The 19,144-nt window shown below is 34.0% G+C and overlaps 2 protein-coding genes, 1 long non-coding RNA gene and 1 other non-coding gene across 9 annotated transcripts; 2 read left to right on the top strand and 2 right to left on the bottom strand.

The window, feature by feature from the left end:
• Nucleotides 1-6,166: 6,166 nt before the first annotated feature.
• On the bottom strand, nt 6,167-6,237 carry TRNAG-GCC. The gene has a single exon. It is a non-coding gene; the product is annotated as a tRNA-Gly (tRNA).
• A 166-nt stretch (nt 6,238-6,403) lies between these two features.
• Nucleotides 6,404-8,372, bottom strand: LOC106339760 (uncharacterized membrane protein At1g06890-like). 5 transcript variants are annotated; one of them, XM_013778627.1, is made up of 4 exons: nt 8,357-8,372; nt 7,820-7,928; nt 7,214-7,489; nt 6,404-6,925 (listed from the first exon to the last, which is right to left on the bottom strand). In XM_013778627.1, the coding sequence occupies exons 2-4, from the start codon at nt 7,886-7,888 to the stop codon at nt 6,800-6,802; spliced, it is 471 nt and encodes a 156-aa protein (XP_013634081.1). In that variant the 5' UTR covers nt 7,889-7,928; nt 8,357-8,372; the 3' UTR covers nt 6,404-6,799. The 5 variants fall into 5 exon arrangements, with proteins under 5 accessions (XP_013634081.1, XP_013634083.1, XP_013634084.1 ...); XM_013778629.1 differs by lacking the exon at nt 8,357-8,372 and having other exon boundaries at nt 6,404-6,655; nt 6,827-6,925; nt 7,820-7,936; XM_013778630.1 differs by lacking the exon at nt 8,357-8,372 and having other exon boundaries at nt 6,404-6,652; nt 6,827-6,925; nt 7,820-7,936.
• A 2,511-nt stretch (nt 8,373-10,883) lies between these two features.
• LOC106337382 lies at nt 10,884-12,820 on the top strand. Its single transcript, XM_013776478.1, has 7 exons — nt 10,884-10,984; nt 11,073-11,144; nt 11,394-11,540; nt 11,689-11,853; nt 11,970-12,023; nt 12,113-12,259; nt 12,426-12,820. The coding sequence occupies exons 1-7, from the start codon at nt 10,913-10,915 to the stop codon at nt 12,795-12,797; spliced, it is 1,029 nt and encodes a 342-aa protein (XP_013631932.1). The 5' UTR covers nt 10,884-10,912; the 3' UTR covers nt 12,798-12,820.
• Nucleotides 12,821-15,579: 2,759 nt separating this feature from the next.
• Nucleotides 15,580-17,265, top strand: LOC106337381. 2 transcript variants are annotated; one of them, XR_001269001.1, is made up of 3 exons: nt 15,580-15,847; nt 16,301-16,702; nt 16,875-17,265. It is a non-coding gene; the product is annotated as an uncharacterized LOC106337381 (long non-coding RNA). The 2 variants fall into 2 exon arrangements; XR_001269000.1 differs by lacking the exon at nt 16,875-17,265 and having other exon boundaries at nt 16,301-16,854.
• The last annotated feature ends 1,879 nt before the right edge of the window (nt 17,266-19,144 follow it).

Below are 19,144 nucleotides of genomic sequence, written 5' to 3'. Positions count from 1 at the left end.
ACGGTTCTCAAGCAATAACAAGCATGCCATCAACTCAATCAACATAACCTCAATTATTAACTAGTCAAACCGTTACTCAGTTAGACCTGGCCTCCTGCCATGATCCAACTTCCAAGTAACGGGATCCTGCATGAAAACAACGCAGCAATCAATTGATTATAACTCACTGTTTTTGGTTGACCGTGGCCTTGACCCCAAATCCGACTTCTGCGATCCGAACCTGTTGTAGGCACAGGGGGGGGGGAACCCACGAATTGATAAAAATGGTGGAACCAAGGTTTAAATCTGAAAACAAAGAGAACTGATTTTTAGGAGTTTAGAGTTTTTATGATGCAAACAGAAACAAATATGAAAACGAATGAAATGATGATGATAATGATAATGATAAAAAGATAAATAAACAAAGGATAGGATGGAATCAAGCTGCTGGATGTGTATCACTCTCAGCTTGATTAGATGATGAACTGAAGTGGATTTGCGGAGGAAGGTTTGATTGAATCTCTCAATCTGATGGAATGATGGATCGAAGTGATTGACTCTGTCAATCTCTGTACTGAGCTTGTTTGATTTTCACAAACAAACTAGACTCACGAAATCAATAAGACAACAAAGAATCTCTCTTTGAATCCTAAAGACCGTTATTTTATACAAAGAACAACTTTGATAAAACTGAATAAACTTTCTATTAACTTGGTGATTAAGGGTGTCTCTTTAGAATGACTATCTAAGAGCTTATATAATGCTCTAGAAACTAATTCTAACGTTCATAAGAAGAAAAGAAAGGAAACAAATCAAGCAAACTAACAAAATCGGAAACTAGCCGTTGGAGCCTTTTATGGGGTTTTGGCTCCAAGTGAGAAACTTGATTCTTCTTGAACCTGGACGGTTTAAGGGGATAAGAGAGCTTCCTTGGGATCTTCTGGATGGCTTGAAAGGTTCTGATCTCGTGCCTGCTCTGAAGAGAAAAGAACTGTTGGATATTAATGTCGATTTGCTCCAAATAAGGCAGGTTTGAGTAAATGAGGATCCTCCTGATCCAATGGTTGCTGGTGCATGGTATGAACTTTTAGAACTCCTCCTGGACTCCTAGAATATCTCCTGATTTGTTTAAATGATCTCCTGGTCGCCAATGTTTGGTTTGAAGCTGATTGAACCGGTTAGCTTCCAATTGAGGCAAGTGTAGAACTGGTTTGACCGGTTTTGGAGATTGGATCATCACTTCATAATTCCGTGGCCATTTCTCCTGATCTTGGGCTTTCTGGAAAACTGATAAACTCCTATTAACTCCTATGATGGGATTTGCTTCAGGACGCTCCTTATTTGAGCTTGAATCTCCTTCTAAAGTCGGGTACTCGCAGATGGACGGGCTGAGAAACCTCTGACTTGTAAAATTCATAACTTCTGTCTACGTGAATATTTTGGCCCAATTCCAATTGGCCTGAACTATAGAGTCCATTCAAAGTTTTCTCGTGACTTAAACCCTCCTGATTTGTAAGATACGGCATGTTTAGTGCACATGTGTTCTGGTTGGCGCCTTGGCTGGTTGAGTAGGGCTTTGGGTTGACCTCCGGTTCAGTTGCTGATCTGATGACCACATCATCCCCTCCCTCTTGACAAGGTTTCGACCTCGAAACTGTATAATCTGCACCAAGATAGAGCAAGTCAGCTTTCATTCTCTTTTGAGATTCTAAAGCCTTACCTTGGTAATGTTTTGGTTTTGCTTCTTTAAGCAATATGGACTGCATTGTCTCTTGAACAATCTTCTGGTCCATCACAAGAGTCACGCCTGGTGGTTCTTCTTCTTTAAATTCTTGCTCCTTAAGTCCTGTTACAACACCCTTTGACAAAGACAAGTGCATTATACAAGAATTTGGAACCAATAAATCATATTGAATAAAACTATCACTTTTCAAAGATAAATCTGTTTTCTTTTCTAGTGATGTCTCTATCAATACTTGTTTACTTGGACAAACTACAGCAAAGTGTCCTCTTTTATGACATCTATAACATGTCTGATCTTTTAAATTTTTAGAGTTAGAAGACTTACATTGGCTTGTTGTCTTTTCTTTCTTTGGGCTTGAAATCTCTTTATTCCTTAAGTCATGGACAGCTTTTGATCTCAACAAGGATTGGGTGATCGTGTCTTTCTGGACCTCAGGACCTGTCTTAACATCCTTGGACAAAGACAAGTGACTCATACCAGTGGGAGATGATTTATAAACAAATTTATCAAGTATAGGACTTACCTTGGCCTTTCCTTGAAGAATTGGTTTGTCTGATTTTTCTTTGTGTCTAGCCAATGTGTCTGGGCTGAAAAGGTTCTTCTCCATGGACTTTGGGACCTCATAAGGTTGGTATTGATCATAGAAAACCGTGGACCTCTTGTCTGGCCGAATCTGGTCTTGATGGAACAAGCTTCTATGGCCTTCTTTTGGTACTCTTCTCTTTGCCTCTTTATACCCATGGCTTGAAAACCTTTTGGCTTTGTGCTAATTCTTCCATTTCTTCCTGCAAGCAATAACAAAGATCAAGTGAAGAATAGGGAATTTATGGTTGGATCAGAATAAGAACCAAAATGCAAGCTAATTAAAACTAAACCGAGAAAATAAGCAATGTTGAACCGAAATGAAATAAATTATGCAAAATGATTTTTCTTTTGGTTTTCTTAATGCAAATCTCGAAATAAAACAATAATAAATGACAATTAACACAAATGAAAAGAAAATATGGAAAGCAAACTAATGCTGAATTTTTTTTTTTGAATTTTCTTTGGATGAAATGCAACAATTAAATATGCAAATGATATAAACTAAAGCTTAAAAATATTTTCTTTTTCTTTTCTGATGCAATCACGAAATGGACAAGTAGAAATGGTATGAAACAATAACTAGGATGATTTCTTTTGGCTTTTGAATTTATGAATGCAAATGAAAAGGAATTAAATTCAAAACAGAAATTTTTATGGGATTTTCTTTTATGGAAACTAATGAATGCAAACAACTATGACTTTTTTTTTTTGAATTTTCGTGGATCAAACTAAATAAAAACTTCTTCTTTCTTTTTATTTTATGGTTGATAGGAATGATGAACAGCAAGAACAGAAAAATATGAAGAAACAAAACTTGAAACAAATAGACAGTTTTTATGGATTTTCGGTTTATGAATGGAAAAACAAATGCAAGCAATGAATGATGCAAGGATAGAATGACCTGATTCAGGAGCTTGAGCTCTGATACCAAAATGTTGTAGGCACAGGGGGGGTAACCCACGAATTGATAAAAATGGTGGAACCAAGGTTTAAATCTGAAAACAAATAGAACCGATTTTTAGGAGTTTAGAGTTTTTATGATGCAAACAGAAACAAATATGAAAACGAATGAAATGATGATGATAATGATAATGATAAAAAGATAAATAAACAAAGGATAGGATGGAATCAAGATGCTGGATGTGTATCACTCTCAGCTTGATTAGATGATGAACTGAAGTGGATTTGCGGAGGAAGGTTTGATTGAATCTCTCAATCTGATGGAATGATGGATCGAAGTGATTGACTCTCTCAATCTGTGTACTGAGCTTGATTGATTTGCAAAAACAAACTAGACTCACGAAATCAATAAGACAACAAAGAATCTCTCTTTGAATCCTAAAGACCGTTATTTTATACAAAGAACAACTTTGATAAAACTGAATAAACTTTCTATTAACTTGGTGATTAAGGGTGTCTCTTTAGAATGACTATCTAAGAGCTTATATAATGCTCTGGAAACTAATTATAACGTTCATAAGAAGAAAAGAAAGGAAACAAATCAAGCAAACTAACAAAATCGGAAACTAGCCGTTGGAGCCTTTTATGGGATTTTGGTTCCAAGTGAGAAATTTGATTCTTCTTGAACCTGGACGGTTTAACGGGATAAGAGAGCTTCCTTGGGATCTTCTGGATGGCTTGAAAGGTTCTGATCTTGTGCCTGCTCTGAAGAGAAAAGAGCTGTTGGACATTAATGTCGGTTTGCTCCAAATAAGGCAGGTTTGAGTAAATGAGGATCCTCCTGATCCAATGGTTGCTGGTGCATGGTATGAACTTGTAGAACTCCTCCTGGACTCCTAGAATATCTCCTGATTGGTTTAAATGATCTCCTGGTCGCCAATGTCTGGCTTGAAGCTGATTGAACCGGTTAGCTTCCAATTGAGGTAAGTGTAGAACTGGTTTGACCGGTTTTGAAGATTAGATCATAAATTCATAATTCCGTGACCATTTCTCCTGATCTTGGGCTTTGTGGAAAGCTTATAAACTACTCTTAACTCCTATGATGGGCTTTGCTTCAGGACGCTCCTTATTTGAGCTTGAATCTCCTACTAAAATCGGGTACTCGCAGATGGACGGGCTGAGAAACCTCTGACTTGTAAAATTCACAACTTCTGTCTCCGTGAATATTTTGGCCCAATTCCAATTGTTCTGAACTCCTTCTTGAGTATAGAATCCATAAAAATTAGCCTCGTCATTTAAACCCTCCTCGTTTGTAATATATGTCATTTTTAGTGCACATATGTCCTGGCTGGCGACTTGGCTGGTTGAGTAGGGCTTTGGGTTGACCTCTGGTTCAGTTGCTGATCTGATGACCACATCAGAACCCTTCCTCGACCTTCTCAAGTAGACCCACGTCTAGACTGATCTTGAACTGGTCTCAACTAGAACTGATCTCTCTTCACTTGAACAGAACCTTCTCCAGGTGCTGGCTCAAAATCGGCAGAGTAACTGTTCTCGAAAACTGCCTAAATCGCTCGAAAACTATCGAAATTCGATCTGTCTTTCTTTGCTTTCTCTCTTACGTTTTGAACTGACTTTGATGTGTTCTGGATGAGGAGAAATGGGAGGGAGTCGTGGGCTATTTATAGGAATCAGCAACCAATCAGAAACAAGCCGTGTGGCAGCTCGTGTGTCGCTTCGCATGGCTCCAGACGCATGCGCGGCGACACCTCGTGCTCCACATGGCTGGTTGCATGACCTGCTCACATGCAATGTGACACCACGCCCTCTACCTGTCTGGATGCATGGCCTGGCTCCATGCAAGGAGACACCACGTCCTCCACATGTCTGGCCGCATGGCCTGGTTGCATGCATCGCAACACCTCGTGCTTTGGCCGATCCACCTCGTGCTCCACATGGCTGCTTGCATGTACAGGTTGCATGTACTGCAGCACCTCATGCTTCCCTTGACACACACAATGCCAGGAGCTTGCCACCACGTCCTGAACACACACTCATCAAGCCACCTCGAGCTTCTCAGTCATTTGTTCGATATCGGCCTTCCGGTGAATTTTTCGTCCCGCGATCAATCTCAAATATTTTTCTACGTCCGTTCTGATGCTCTGAGTATTTTTAATAAACTCCAAATGAATCCTGACCTGAGGGAAAAAATTTCCCGAGCTTCCGGCTTCTTCGAAAAATTCCATAATACAAAAATTTAGGGTTTTTCGCCCAATTTCCGGCTTGCTGTTGTGCTTCCAAAAGTGTCATGCTTCAAACGTCCTTTGAATAAATCTACCACATTGGCTAACCATTGTCTAGTGGCATACTTGACTCTTGGTTCAGACAAGAACAATATGATCATCCGCGACTCGACCACCCAAAAGATACTCGACCATTCTCTTTTTTTTTTTTTTTATGGGTTTCTGCAGCGCATGTTTTTGCGAGCTTGCTCAAACAGAGCGGCTTGTCAATCCTTGAGGAGCTCCTGTCTAGCTTTGGGAAACAACCTCTAAAACTGTATATAAGAGTTCAAACAAAATTGGTTTTCAATTTCGAGATTATAAAATCATGTTCATTGTCACCGAGGCTCAGCATGCATGCAGAATATTTGATTTCATCAAGATGGTTTGACAATGTGGGTCCTATAAAATGAAACCTAAAAGTGCAACCTAATCATTGTAATGACAGTCGTCAAGGCGTAAAGTAAGTAGTAAACCGGCAAATAAGCTAGAAAAGCTTAGTTTCATGTCAGTGTCTCCAACAAACTAGATAGAGAGTGACAAAAGAGCAACTAAAAGTGTTTTCATGCACTGAGCCCCTGACCAAAATGAAAGAAGAGCTCAAGTGCGGCGATGTCATCTGGAAATCAGAAGGACCCAACCATCGCTTAAGCCACAATTTCATCACAGCTCAGAATGCACCAGCCGGAAATCGAACCCGGGCCTGTACCGTGGCAGGGTACTATTCTACCACTATACCACTGGTGCTTTGTTGTTTCATATATTTATATATAAAATGACATAAACGAAAGAAAAAAAAAGGTGGGATTCTCGGTATATAATCCATGTAACGGAGTCCGAAATCAAACACACGTTTCCGGCATTGATGAATACAGCCACAACATCAAAACATGAGATAAAAGAAAACAAGAAGTGAGGAGTGTATATAATCCATGTAAAGGAGCATGAAAATCAAACACAAGTATCCAAATTCCAGTATTGGTGAATATAGCCACAACCTTGGTATACAGTTGTATCACTAGTTCCAAATATGACAAAAAAAAAACTGCTCTGTATAGTAAAGTTGGATCATCAAAGCTGTGTCCGCCCTCTCACTCTGCTTTCTTCCTTTTTCCCATACGGTGTGGAAAGCTGTTGTTTTCTTTCAGTCTCCCCTAATTCTCTGCTATGCGATTGTAAAAGTGAACAAACAAACAAAAGAGAGAATTAAACAAGTTAAAAAAAAAAAAAAAAAATCTCTCTGACAAAACTGATACAAAAGAGAGTTGACATATATATAAAAAAATATAACGATGTTCAGATTTTAGGCTTAAAATTCTTTATTTGAGTTCCATACAGGAGCCGCCGTCTTTTGCACACCACCACCACCGTCTGATAACACTCCGCTTCCATTTTCAACTGCTATTAGCGGATCCTTCTCGCTCTGTTTCATTTGCTAAACCGAAACTAACATTAGTTTTTGTTCTCTCTTCTTTACTTAAGGACACCAATAATAACATCACACAAATTCAGCATAGACCTTTTTACCAACCAAAACAATGCCTAAGATTCTGTTGTTTATTCAGGTTGTTCGCTGTTCAAGAATTCTTGTTTAGGCAAATCATAACACAGCTCTTTTATTGTACCATTGATTTAGCAACAAGACTGAAACCACTTTCTTAAGGAGAAGATGGTTTCGAACGAGAGAAAGTAGGTTACTCCTAATTAGCTTGAGGAAATATACCTGAGGCAGCTGAGTTGAAGATGTTTCACTTGCCTTCTGCTGAGTCTCAATCGAGCAGAAATAGGAATACACAACCATTCCAATCACCGCCACCATAATACCGAGAATGTTGCGCCAGTTGAATGGGTCTTTCAACAACACATAGCCAAACGCTAGAACCAGGCATGTCTTAAGATGTCCAAGAACCTGATATGTGACCGGAGACGTTTTTCCAATCACTAGAAAAGTGCTGAAGTTTACAGAGACTGATATGAGGCAGGACAGGACGATGAAGAACTGCAGTAAACAAAAGAAGCACGTGTAAATATATGTACACGGAAGCAAGAAGACCAGTGATTAAGCACCTATCTTGAATTAGAATCAAATATCATTACAAATACACATATTTTGGGTCTTTTCCGAGTCCACAGCATATAACAATAAAATCCAAGATCAAAACTTTCTAGATAAAATCAAGCAAAATATATTCTAGCAAATCAACGACAACTATAATAAGTACTTAAACACTCATTTGGGAAAAGCTCAAAGGCAGTGATCCAATCAGAGGTGAATGTCAATGTTGTACATTTGGAAAATCTACTAATAAGAAATTGGAGAACTACCAACCTTGTGTAAATGGTTGTAGCTGAACTCATCAATGTCACTGGACCAAAAACCCAGAACAGTAATGCTCATTCCAGTGTGCTAAAGTCGGCATCTTTTTACACTCATCTGTCTTCTTCAACCAAATATAAATTAAAAAAAAAAACAGAAGCTATAAGCATCCAAAGGAAAATCTAATAAAAAGACACATATCATCTAACTCTTCATTGTTTCTTCCAACAATTTCATATATTTGGAAGAAAAATTTGATAGCACTTTATATTTTTAGTACGATTTACAAAAAATATAGTTCAATTCTAACATACATGTTTGTTTTCTTAATATGTTCAAGCTCTTTGCCAGTAAAACTTACAAATTTCTCGCCATCGTTTTGTTATTTTAGCATTCTACAGCCACGGTTGCAAGACCGACGTTATTTACGGTTGATGAATTTTACAACTTAGCCATATCATTTTAGTTACTCTCCAAACATATTGGAATATGTTATATTTTTTCTATTTGAATAAATACGGTGATAGTATGGTGGAGATGAGTATGAACCGCTAGTATGGATATGGTGAGTATGAGCAGCAACGCATTCTCGAGTCGTCGAAGAAGTGAGATGATCTTGATGCGTAGCGTCGTTGTTTGTTCCTCCCGGATCTGTTCAAAACAAAATAATAAAAGAACTGAAATTTTGATCTCTTTATCAATTGCGAGATTCAAATGAATAAAAAATCTAATGAAGAATATTGTTGGAAGAGTTACTTTAGCAGTGATTAAAAAGGAGATCCCAATCGTTCTCCACTGAAGGTTAACAAGGCATCACATGGACGATAAATCTGACAATGGTACGAATCATAAGTTCTATTATGTCTCTCTAAAGCTTCCGTCTATCCAATTATACTCCACCGGATGTCTCGCAATGAAACAAAATGATTATATGAACGGATTTCTGTGTAAACGCTTTAGCATAGTCCATTGATTGAAATTGATTACGTTTGACCGAAGGGAGAATACATAAGGGAACAAGTAAATTGATTACCGGTGATGTTTAAATCCCCTATATATTAATCATCGAACATTACAAAATATTTTCGTAGCCACGTGTCATCACGAAAATGATTCTTAGAATTGTTAGAATAATAAATTAGTCCATATAACATATACTATGCTTTTTATTAAACTAACTATCAAATTAATTAATAGTAGACAAAAAAATATTTTTTATTTCCTTAAATAAAAGCTACGGAATTACCTAATATGGTTAAAATATATATGACAATTAATGGTTATGAATAATACATATTTGATAAAAAAATTATAACCTCTATCTTTTTTTTTAATTTTGTACCACTAAAAGAAATTAAATAATCACATTAAGCATATAATAAAAACTATTAGATTTTTTTTTATATGTTATATTTTGAATTTTTAAAAACGACTATAAATCACTAAAAATGGTAAAAGTCTCACATTAAAAATTTTGTGATCAATGGTTTAACTTTTATATTTGTTCAAGCAAGATACAAATGATCATATATCATAGGGGTGGGCATTCGGATACACGTTCGGGTTTGTATCGGATATTTCAGTATAAAGGTATAGAACCCGTTCGGGTATTTCTACACTTCGACTCGGGTTCGGGTATTTTATATTCGGATTCGGATATTTTGGGTCGGGTTTGGATATTTAAATTTTGAAGAAAAAATAAATAAATTATTCATTGTTTAAGTTTTCTGTATTTAAAATATATTTTAACTTAACTATTTTTTAAAAAATTTTAAAAGATTAAACTATTAATAGGTTTGGAGATAAAAAATTAAAAAATAGAAAGACACTAATTTAGTTGTTGTTTTGAAATTTTAGCTGCAACTTTTGTTAATGCAAGAAACAAGAACTTGATATGTATTTTAAGTGGGTAGCAAATGCATTATCCATAATTATATATATGTATATTTTCTAATTTTGAGCAATAAGAATCATTAATATAAATATTTTGAATAAAATGAGAGAAATAAACTAGAAATATAGAGTTAAGTATACTTATTTTTGGTTATCTTCGGATATCCATTCGGGTTCTGATATTACCCGTTCGGATTCAGATATTACCCGAACTGGTGAAATAAGTAATTTGTTTTGTTGTTCTAATTAGATGATTTTTAGACCGAGCTGGTGAATATATACTAGACAAACATTTATATTTCGAGTCTGCACTTATATTCTATAACAACTTGATATATTAGATTTGAACACTAACATGTTAATATAGTTTGCCGGTGGCTTTTTTTCAAAATATTGATTCTTAGATATGTATATGGAGTGAAACTAATTTTTACAATGTCCATTTTTTTTAATTGACACTTATTAATTCACTGAATTCATAAAAAAAGTTAAAAAAGAAACTTAACTCATATCAATGAAACAAAGACGAGAACGAAATGAAAGCACAATTCTATAGAGGTAGAAAATGAAATCATTTACGGAGAGTCAATAGTAAACAAATTGAGAGCAGAAAATATAATCTCCTTTCGTCATTATACAATCGATGTTGCCTATTTGGTTTTGGTGATTTGTGTCAGCCGGGAAAATTAATTTCCTTTTGTGCATATGAAATCTTAAAAATAATTAAAATGAGATGTAATACGTTAACTCTTCAACAACGAAGATATATTTAAGAGACCAACATTTATATTCATATTTTATAATCGATAAAGTTTATAGTGTTGCAAAATGTTAAAATCATTTCATAAACAAACATTATTATAAAAACTGACTCCGCGCATGCGCGCAGATTATCGTATGGTTAAAATTTATTTGTAAACTTAAATTGTTTTTATTGGCTTTTAAAGTTTTTTCATTTAATTAGCACGGCAACCGCCACAAGCATTTTAAAATCTTATGTGTCAATCTTTGCAGAGTTTCTTGTGTCATTATTCTATTGATTGATTTGGTAACTAAAGATATTGACCAAAAAAGGCATATCAACTTTTGGTATGTATACAAAGTTGAATTAATTGCAGTGTTTGAACGTTGACCTCAGTTGGATTATATATACACTGAAAGTAACGTAGATATAATTAGATAAAATTTGAGAGAAATAAGGAGAATTTATCAATGGCATTACGTCTAGTTTTATGTCTATGTGTTTATCTGCTGTTTACTCAAGGTGCAGAAGGAAGTATTGCTGTGAGAGTCCAACTTCTTTTTGTTTGTTCTATCCTCAACTCAATTTTTTTTTTTAATTTAAAACTTCTCTTTGATTGTGTGTTTGCAGGATTTTGATTGTGTTGAGATTTACAAACAACCGGCTTTCCAACATCCATTGTTGAAAAATCACAAGATTCAGGTGGGATAGTAAATTATGCATGGTACATATATGTGAGATACAAACCTGTTCGGATATAATATGAAAGTTTTACATATATGTAAAGATATAATATGAAAGTTTTACGATTCGGATCTAAGAGTCTGGATCCGCCTTCATACAAAAAATGTTTAAAATCTTTGTAGAAAATACTTTGATTTATAGACCTTTGAGAGACATCAAATGTAAGGATCTTATTTTTCTTTTGTTTTTCTGTGATACTATATATAGGAAACATTCAGCTCATATGAGGATCTTGAAAAAAGCGACAACTATGAAAAGAAAGAGCAATGTCCAAAGGGAACGGTTCCAATCTTTAGACAACGAAATGGATCCGAGAGCTTTCATTTGAACACACCCGAGCATTTGGGTCAACATGTATATCTTCCACTTCTTAATTGCTTTTGTAAATAGTTACAAAAGTCTCAATTACGTTTTTTTTTCCTTTCAACAAATTCTCATTTAGTTGTTAAGACCTTCTAGTAATATATTTCTTTAATGGCTAACATATTTTTTTTTCTTACAGTTTGCAACAATTGAGACCATGTTAGATGGAAGTATCTATCGAGGAGCCGAAACTGAAATAAGTGTTCATTCTTTAAATTTGCAAGATAACCAATATAGTAAAAGTCAAATCTGGTTAGAGAATGGACCTTCAGGTCAACTCAATAGTATACAAGCTGGTTGGGCGGTAAGTAAACTTATTATTTTTATATTTCATAAAATTATTATAATAAATATGTTTTTAGGAGAATTTATATTCTTAAAATTTCCATGCATATCTAATTATATGTGTTTACTTTTTAGGTGCATCCAAGATTGTATGGTGACAGTGTCACACGGTTTACCATATATTGGACTGTGAGTAAATTATAGTTATTGCTATTCATATATGAATAATAATTATTCACGCACCAAGTAGTATTATTAATTTTCTTTTTCCATTTTAGGTAGATGGCTATGGTAAAACTGGGTGCTACAACACACAATGTCCTGGTTTTATTGTTTTAAGTCAAAATCCCAGAATTGGAAATCAGTTTTCAGGATCATCTGTCTATGGAAAAACAAGCCTTTATTTTACACTGCAAATATTTCAGGTCGGTTTCTCTTCGTTCCTTATAAGAATGTTAAACAGACTTTTAAATTAAGTTTTTATATATTTTTATAAATAATTTTGGTGAATAGTTATATCATTTTATTGTACAATTGTTTGACTTTTGGGATGCTTTCTGAAATAGTTTGTTGTTGTTTCATGTGCAATAGGATGTCTCCAGTGGAAACTGGGGACTTAAACTAGGTAACGAAGTAATTGGTTACTGGCCCAAAGAGCTATTTACAGAGTTAAACAAAGGAGCTTCTCTGGTGAGATATGGAGGAAATACATTTATGTCCACCGATGAAATAAGCCCTCCGATGGGAAATGCGCATTTTCCAGTCGCAGATTTTCTAAAGACGGCACATTTTAAAAATGTCTTGATTATAGACTCTAACTACAAAAGAGTTTATGTTGAAGATAAAAAGATAAGACGTTATGCTGATATCTTTGAATGCTTTAGGGTTACATATTGGGGTTATAGCAAATCTAGTGGAGTGTCTTTCTCTTTTGGAGGACCAGGTGGCAAATGTGGTGTTTGATGAGGTCTATGCATATATATATACCAACCAAACTATGTAAACTTTTAAAAATATAAATAATAAAGTCATTCAAAATATTTTTTTAATTTTAATGAAAATTTGTATAGTTATTAAACATTGAACATTATTACTAACCAAATAACAAAGCATACGTTATCGTATTATTTGTGAATTTTAATCAAACATAAAATAAAAGGACACATCTTGCAGCAATAGTAAATAATTGAAGTCTAAGCCTTTTCAACAAAATGACAAGCTTATATTATAGAGGAAAGCTTTTAACAAATATTAATTGATATTAGACATTTTATAATAAAAAGAAGAAGTCTTTAAAATTGATAGAAGGAATATGCCTATGCTTTTTTAAGAAGACAAATTTCATATATGTTTCATCATTCGCATAAATCTTTTCACTCCTATTTCTAATTAAATACTAATATAAGATATCAAAGATAGTTTCATATGTTATGGTATGTCACATAATTTATGATTGTTGGTGTATGTTACCATAAATTTATTTATTAGTATATTATATATAAAAGTACATATTTTTAGTTTATATGTAAATATCTATGTAATATATTATGGTTGGTGAATATATTAAAAAATAATTTAATATTTTTTTAACAACCGAAAGGATTCACAAATTTAATATCATGCAAATTAATTGCATATATTGTTTTACTCTTTTTTTTGGGTCAACTCAAGAGATATATTAAAGGATAATGTTCGAGAGATACATGGGTCTGGGCCAGAATGCAAGTAAACCTTAGCATATAAGTTCGCGGGTCCATTAAGCTCTCTTTTGATGAAAGAAAAATGACAAGACACAAAAGACGATGATCGGGAGAGCGAGACGATGTCCGAAAGCACTCCGTAGAGTTCGGTCGGAGTACGTCCCGCAGAAATAGCTCCGATGAGCACTTGTGAATCTGAACGAAGCCAGATGAAATTGAGGTTGAGATCGATCGCGTGTTGGAGAGCACTCCTTATCGCTAACGCCTCAGCCAAGTAAGCCGATGAGACATGTTCCTGAAACAGAGATCCTCGGGTCATCTCCTGTCCGTTGTGGGAGGTGAAGATCCAGACCAAGATCGCATATATTGTTTTACTAGGTGGACCGCCATTATCATTCATATATTGTATGTATAGTTATTATTATAAGTGTATAAGTAGATCATAACTCTCCGTTCCTTAAAGATACATATTCTAGAGAAAAATTTTGTTTCTAAGAGATTCATTTTTTACATTTTCAATGCATATTTTATTAACTAATTACAAACTTCAAAAATCTTAATTGCACTAATTAATTTTTTATTGGTTTAAAATTGTGGAAAGAAGATAAACACAAAAAATTATACAAATTTAATGTGTTTTATTAAAATGTGTGAAAAAACTAGAATATGAATCTTTTAGGAACATAGAGAGTATTTTTTTCTCATTCTCATTGTATCATTCTATCTCACTCATCTAGTTTTTTTCCCTCTCTCTCTCTCCTAACCTTTAATTTTTGTCTGTTTCACTCATTTTCTCTCTCTCTCTCTCTCTCTCTCTCTCTCTCTCTCTCTCTCTCTCTCTCAAGTGAAGGTTAATTTGTACAAATAATTTATAATTTCAGATTCACTGAAACTGAAGATCATAAATAGGTACAAAACTATAATTGTCAACTAAACAACTATAAATTGTATGTCACCTTGATCAAATCATATATGGCTTCAAATGAGTAACTAACCATATAATAGTTCATATGCATATACAACAAAATCAAAATCAGCAAACAGAAAAAAAATATATACATAAACTTAACATTCAGAAGAATATACTAAATGATCTAGCTTTCACAACAAGCTTAACAGAATATTCTCTAATTAATTATAAGACATATTATACCTATAAGTTAAGATTATAAATGGAATGTCTTGTTATTAAATGTATATTTGAATAATAAAGAGAAAAATATCCAGAAAGTAGTTTACACCAAAAATTTAATTGACTAATCTTATTAATAATATTTAAATATTAAATATATGATATTATGAAATAAGAAATCTCGTCAACTAATTGCAACTGGTTTTTTTTACTGTAACCGTTTTTTTTTATAACGCTGATTTATTATGACATTACATTTATAAGAAAGATTACATAGACGATTCGACAACTGATAATACTACCTGCCTTATGAAGATCTACGCCTAACTGCATCATCTGAGTCGTCCTATGAAGATCCATTCCTGACCAGATTTACTTGCACCATGTTGAAGATTTATTGTAAATATTTCTTCTGTAGTCTGCATTAATAAATCACTCTCTCCGAAACTTGAAACCTGGATTTCCTGTAATATGCAAGAAATTGCATAGTCTGGGGTTCGAACCTCATACCTGGGTGTAGAAGCCTTTAAACCTTAACCACTAGGCTACGCTGCTTCCACCCATTTTTTTATCGTGTACACAAATATTGATAAAATGATACAAAAGCTAATATGACTATAATCCAATACATTTACAAATATAAAAAATACTCGTCTAACCATGAGTCAATCTTAGTAGCTAATATGTATATATCCAATATATATTTTATTATATAAAAAAGAGTTTGCTCTCTCCTTAGAGAGACACATCAACATCCATGTCACAAATTTAGTTCACCACGTCGTGACACGTCTCCCCATATACTAAACACACCGTTTTATTAAGTCTGATGGCATAATGGGCTTTGTTCGATTGGTGTTGTATATTAAGTAGAAGAAGTTGAAATCTTTGAAACAAAATTGAAAACGTAATATTGCTATTATAGACTTCTTCTCTACTTCCTCAAATTTGATAAATCGATACAAAGAACCACAGAATATGAACAGCTCTTCTTATGCGTTTTTTTTTCATTATCCTGAAACAATCTTTGATCTACACGAACCTAAAAGTCTCTTTCTTTTTTCCCAGGGGCATCCATGATGAAGCTACAGGCGGTCCTCAGTGGTTTCATCCTTACCTTTTGCCTCTGTTACTCCGTCTACGTCTCCTTCATCATCACTGGAGATTTCTTCGGCGAACTGGTAAGAGATCTAAACCTGTGGTTTTACATATTCTTAAAGTTCATATATTTCCAGATTTGTTTTTTTTTATTCGAACAGCGACTATTCTCTATTTACAAGAGAGGGCTAGAGACAAGAATTGATTGTTTTAGGGTTTGTGAAGTCTCCACTTCCATGAATCAGATTCAGATAGATAAAGTAATTAGAGGATTCGGCTTTTATTATATTTCAGAGCAATTCTCAGAATTCCATTAATCAAATTCATAGTGTGGAGATCCTACCAGCCAAATAGACCATCGAGTTATATGAACTATATGTATTTCATTTCTTAATTTCAGGTAATTTCAAGTTTGTTTTCAAAATTATACAATCAGTCATCCTCGACTTAGCTATTTTGTTCTCATCATCTTTGTATTTTTCATAACTCAAGACTCATATACGTTTTTAAATCTTTTAAAATTCTCATTGATTCAGGCAGTCGCAACGCATAGTCAATAACAGAGAGACGAAAAAAGTGTACTTGCAAATGCAATATAGGAAGCCGGGCATAGGAAGTTGTTGAGCCTGGACATGAGGCAAAATGACCAAGAGAGAGGTGCAGCGGTGGGTCACACATAAGTAGAAGCAGAAGGATGAGAAAATAAAGGCAGTAAGGATGGGAGGGATCACAATCCAAGAACAACGAAGCGATAGTTTACTGCAATCTACAAGAATGCCAGTACGTATGAGAAAATAAAGGCAGTAAGTATGTGAGCAAGTTTAGGAAGTCAACGAAGCAGCACAATTTTTGTGAGAAGGATGAGATGAAGCGGAAATTTTTTCAGAGGATCAACGTAAACAACATCGTGTAGTTTATCCTAAAAAAATCACGAAAAGGTACTGACCTATGCCATGGACTTTATAATTCAGACATACATTTACATTTTTCTCTTTTCATTGTAAGTAGAAGACCAAGAGCAAAACAAAACATAGCTTTGTGCTCAGTTAGCTGACACTATATGAATGTTAAACATCTGAAAGTTATTGCATTGTTTTTACTGGTTCTGAGGAGCGGCTTATATAACAATGCTGGAACAAATAAAAAAAACAAACTATCAACCAGAACAAAGTCGCTGTCACACTATCCTCCAGAAATCTCAAGTTATTAAAGCAATAAGAGTTGCTCTCAGAGTTTAACGATACCATTAAGTTGTCTCGAACGTGTTTACAGACCCAGAGACGTCGTGAGGTGGACGTCGATTAGGAAGAAGAAGAAGATTATGCTGTACTTTGTATATCCATGGAGATCTCAGTGTTGAGTTGGTGAGTTCACTAATATGTGCTTAGCTGTTACTATGACATATGTTTATTGTGAGTGGATTTTAATGATCTTCGGCATGGTTGGAATGAGATAAAAGAGTGATCAAAAACTGAAATTCCCCTTTATATTTTTTGGCATCTCCTTTGTCATCCATCTTCATTTTTTCTCATGATTTTCTCTCAGATCCTTTGCTTGCTATTGACTTTTTGCTAATTAATACTACATTCTCTAATTATTCATACAAATAAATATTTGTAATTCTTTTTTTGGCAGTGAAGGATTGATGGTACCCCCATCAAACGAAATTCTAAATCTATTATCTGTAAAGACTAGGCGCCATCGGTCAACATTTTATCAAACATATTCATACATTTTCTTAAAATTGAATTATAGCCTTTTACAAAACTATGTAATTACCAAAAATATAATGATCTTTGACACTCAAAGCCGTTAGTTGTTATAGTTGAAGAAAAGGAGGGATATTGTAACCAACATAGATAATTAAGTCTGCAAATGTTAGCGGCTCTCTATCAACATTATATAATAAGATATATATGGTCCAAAAAATAATATATATATATATATATATATATTCTTTAACTCTAAATAATTAAGTTTACATAAAATTAATTTAAATAAATATAAAATATTATTTGCCATTTTATGTTATAAACAAATTGGTTGTAAGAATATATTTAGCTTTCATATTTTCAAGGTTAGTTTTTTTGCATGATAACTAATTTTGTTGAGTAAATATTGTTAATCTAAAGTTATAGTAAAAAAATAGTTTAACATGTTATATATATAAAGAAATTTATCTAAAATAAATAATAAAATCTAATAAATAAAACAAAAAGGTTTTCAATGAAAATATACAATAAACTTCATTAACATACAATATCTTTATTATATATAACAACTTAATGTTAAATTTAAAAAGTAATATTTATTTTGTGATTCTTATCTGTTATATGAAGAATATGTGTTATTTAATCTTTATATATAACTATATCACAACTAAATTATATACCGCCGCCCGTCCTCTGACCCTATCCACGGTTCTTTGTGATCTATGTACTAACCTAATATTTAAAATGAGACAAAGCAACTGGTATGTTACATACACGGATAAATATAGTAGCAATTTTCCTGAACAGAACACTAAACAGTACACACATAATATTGATAGATACATAGATCATTAAACAATTCATTCCAACGAAACAATTAAAATTAGATTATTTCATCTGGAGGAGAAAAAAAAACACATAGTATATGTTCCTTAGTTATTACCATTGAAACACTATTTAATTTGTACAACTGAAGCAATAGTTGCTATTATTGTCCAGACATCCATAATCCTAAATTTAATATATCTACCAATTACTTAACAACGTATAACAAAAATCAGACAAACCATCAAACTCTCATGCATTCCTCCCTCCAACCACAAAAAAAATCATGAGACATATGAACAACCAAGGTTAAATACATTAATACTTTAGCTTCAAGATCATTTTATAATTCACACCCCGCCCGTAGGGCAGGCCGATCCTAGTATATATATATATATATATATGTTTGCTTCTCTCCTATGCTGCCACCTAGGATGCCACGTCAGAAAGTCATGCGTTCTGGAGCTGACACGTGTTCATATAAGTAAAACTCTGCGTTTCATTTAATCGAGTTATGTTTCGTTTGTTCACATGTTAATGGGCTTCTAAACATTTAATTGGCCTAACGGAGAGAGGTTGTCTTCCCCGATGGCGTGACCAAAAATTAAGGCTCGTGTCCTCTTCGATCTACACCAGCTATGGAGGATATATGATAAATTGAGTGTATCAAATCGACGTGAAAAACCTCTGTGCCAAGCTTTAATTGCGTCTTTTCGTCTTCTGTTGTAATCTTCCGAAGCGTTACGTAACAACCTTCATAAATGCTTCCATGATTTCTCATTCATTGTATCTTGCTTTATCCCTTTTTCCTAGCAATGAATCTCCACCTATAAAAAGGTAAAA

Source organism: Brassica oleracea, chromosome C4 (genome assembly GCF_000695525.1).
Source record: "Brassica oleracea var. oleracea cultivar TO1000 chromosome C4, BOL, whole genome shotgun sequence".
In the NCBI taxonomy this organism is placed as follows: Eukaryota; Viridiplantae; Streptophyta; class Magnoliopsida; order Brassicales; family Brassicaceae; genus Brassica; species Brassica oleracea.
Note: the sequence above shows the minus strand (reverse complement) of the source record. Positions and strands in the feature narration are given on the sequence as shown.

Excerpts from the sequence above, each read along its gene's own strand:
- LOC106337382 (XM_013776478.1), top strand. The coding sequence starts at position 10,913 with ATGGCATTACGTCTAGTTTTATGTCTATGTGTTTATCTGCTGTTTACT. Across the intron at positions 11,145-11,393 it reads TGAAAAATCACAAGATTCAG|GAAACATTCAGCTCATATGA; the intron begins GTGGGATAGTAA and ends TACTATATATAG. Across the intron at positions 12,260-12,425 it reads TTACACTGCAAATATTTCAG|GATGTCTCCAGTGGAAACTG; the intron begins GTCGGTTTCTCT and ends CATGTGCAATAG.
- LOC106339760 (XM_013778627.1), bottom strand. The coding sequence starts at position 7,888 with ATGAGCATTACTGTTCTGGGTTTTTGGTCCAGTGACATTGATGAGTTC. Across the intron at positions 7,490-7,819 it reads GCTACAACCATTTACACAAG|TTCTTCATCGTCCTGTCCTG; the intron begins GTTGGTAGTTCT and ends TGTTTACTGCAG. Across the intron at positions 6,926-7,213 it reads CTTCAACTCAGCTGCCTCAG|CAAATGAAACAGAGCGAGAA; the intron begins GTATATTTCCTC and ends GTTTCGGTTTAG.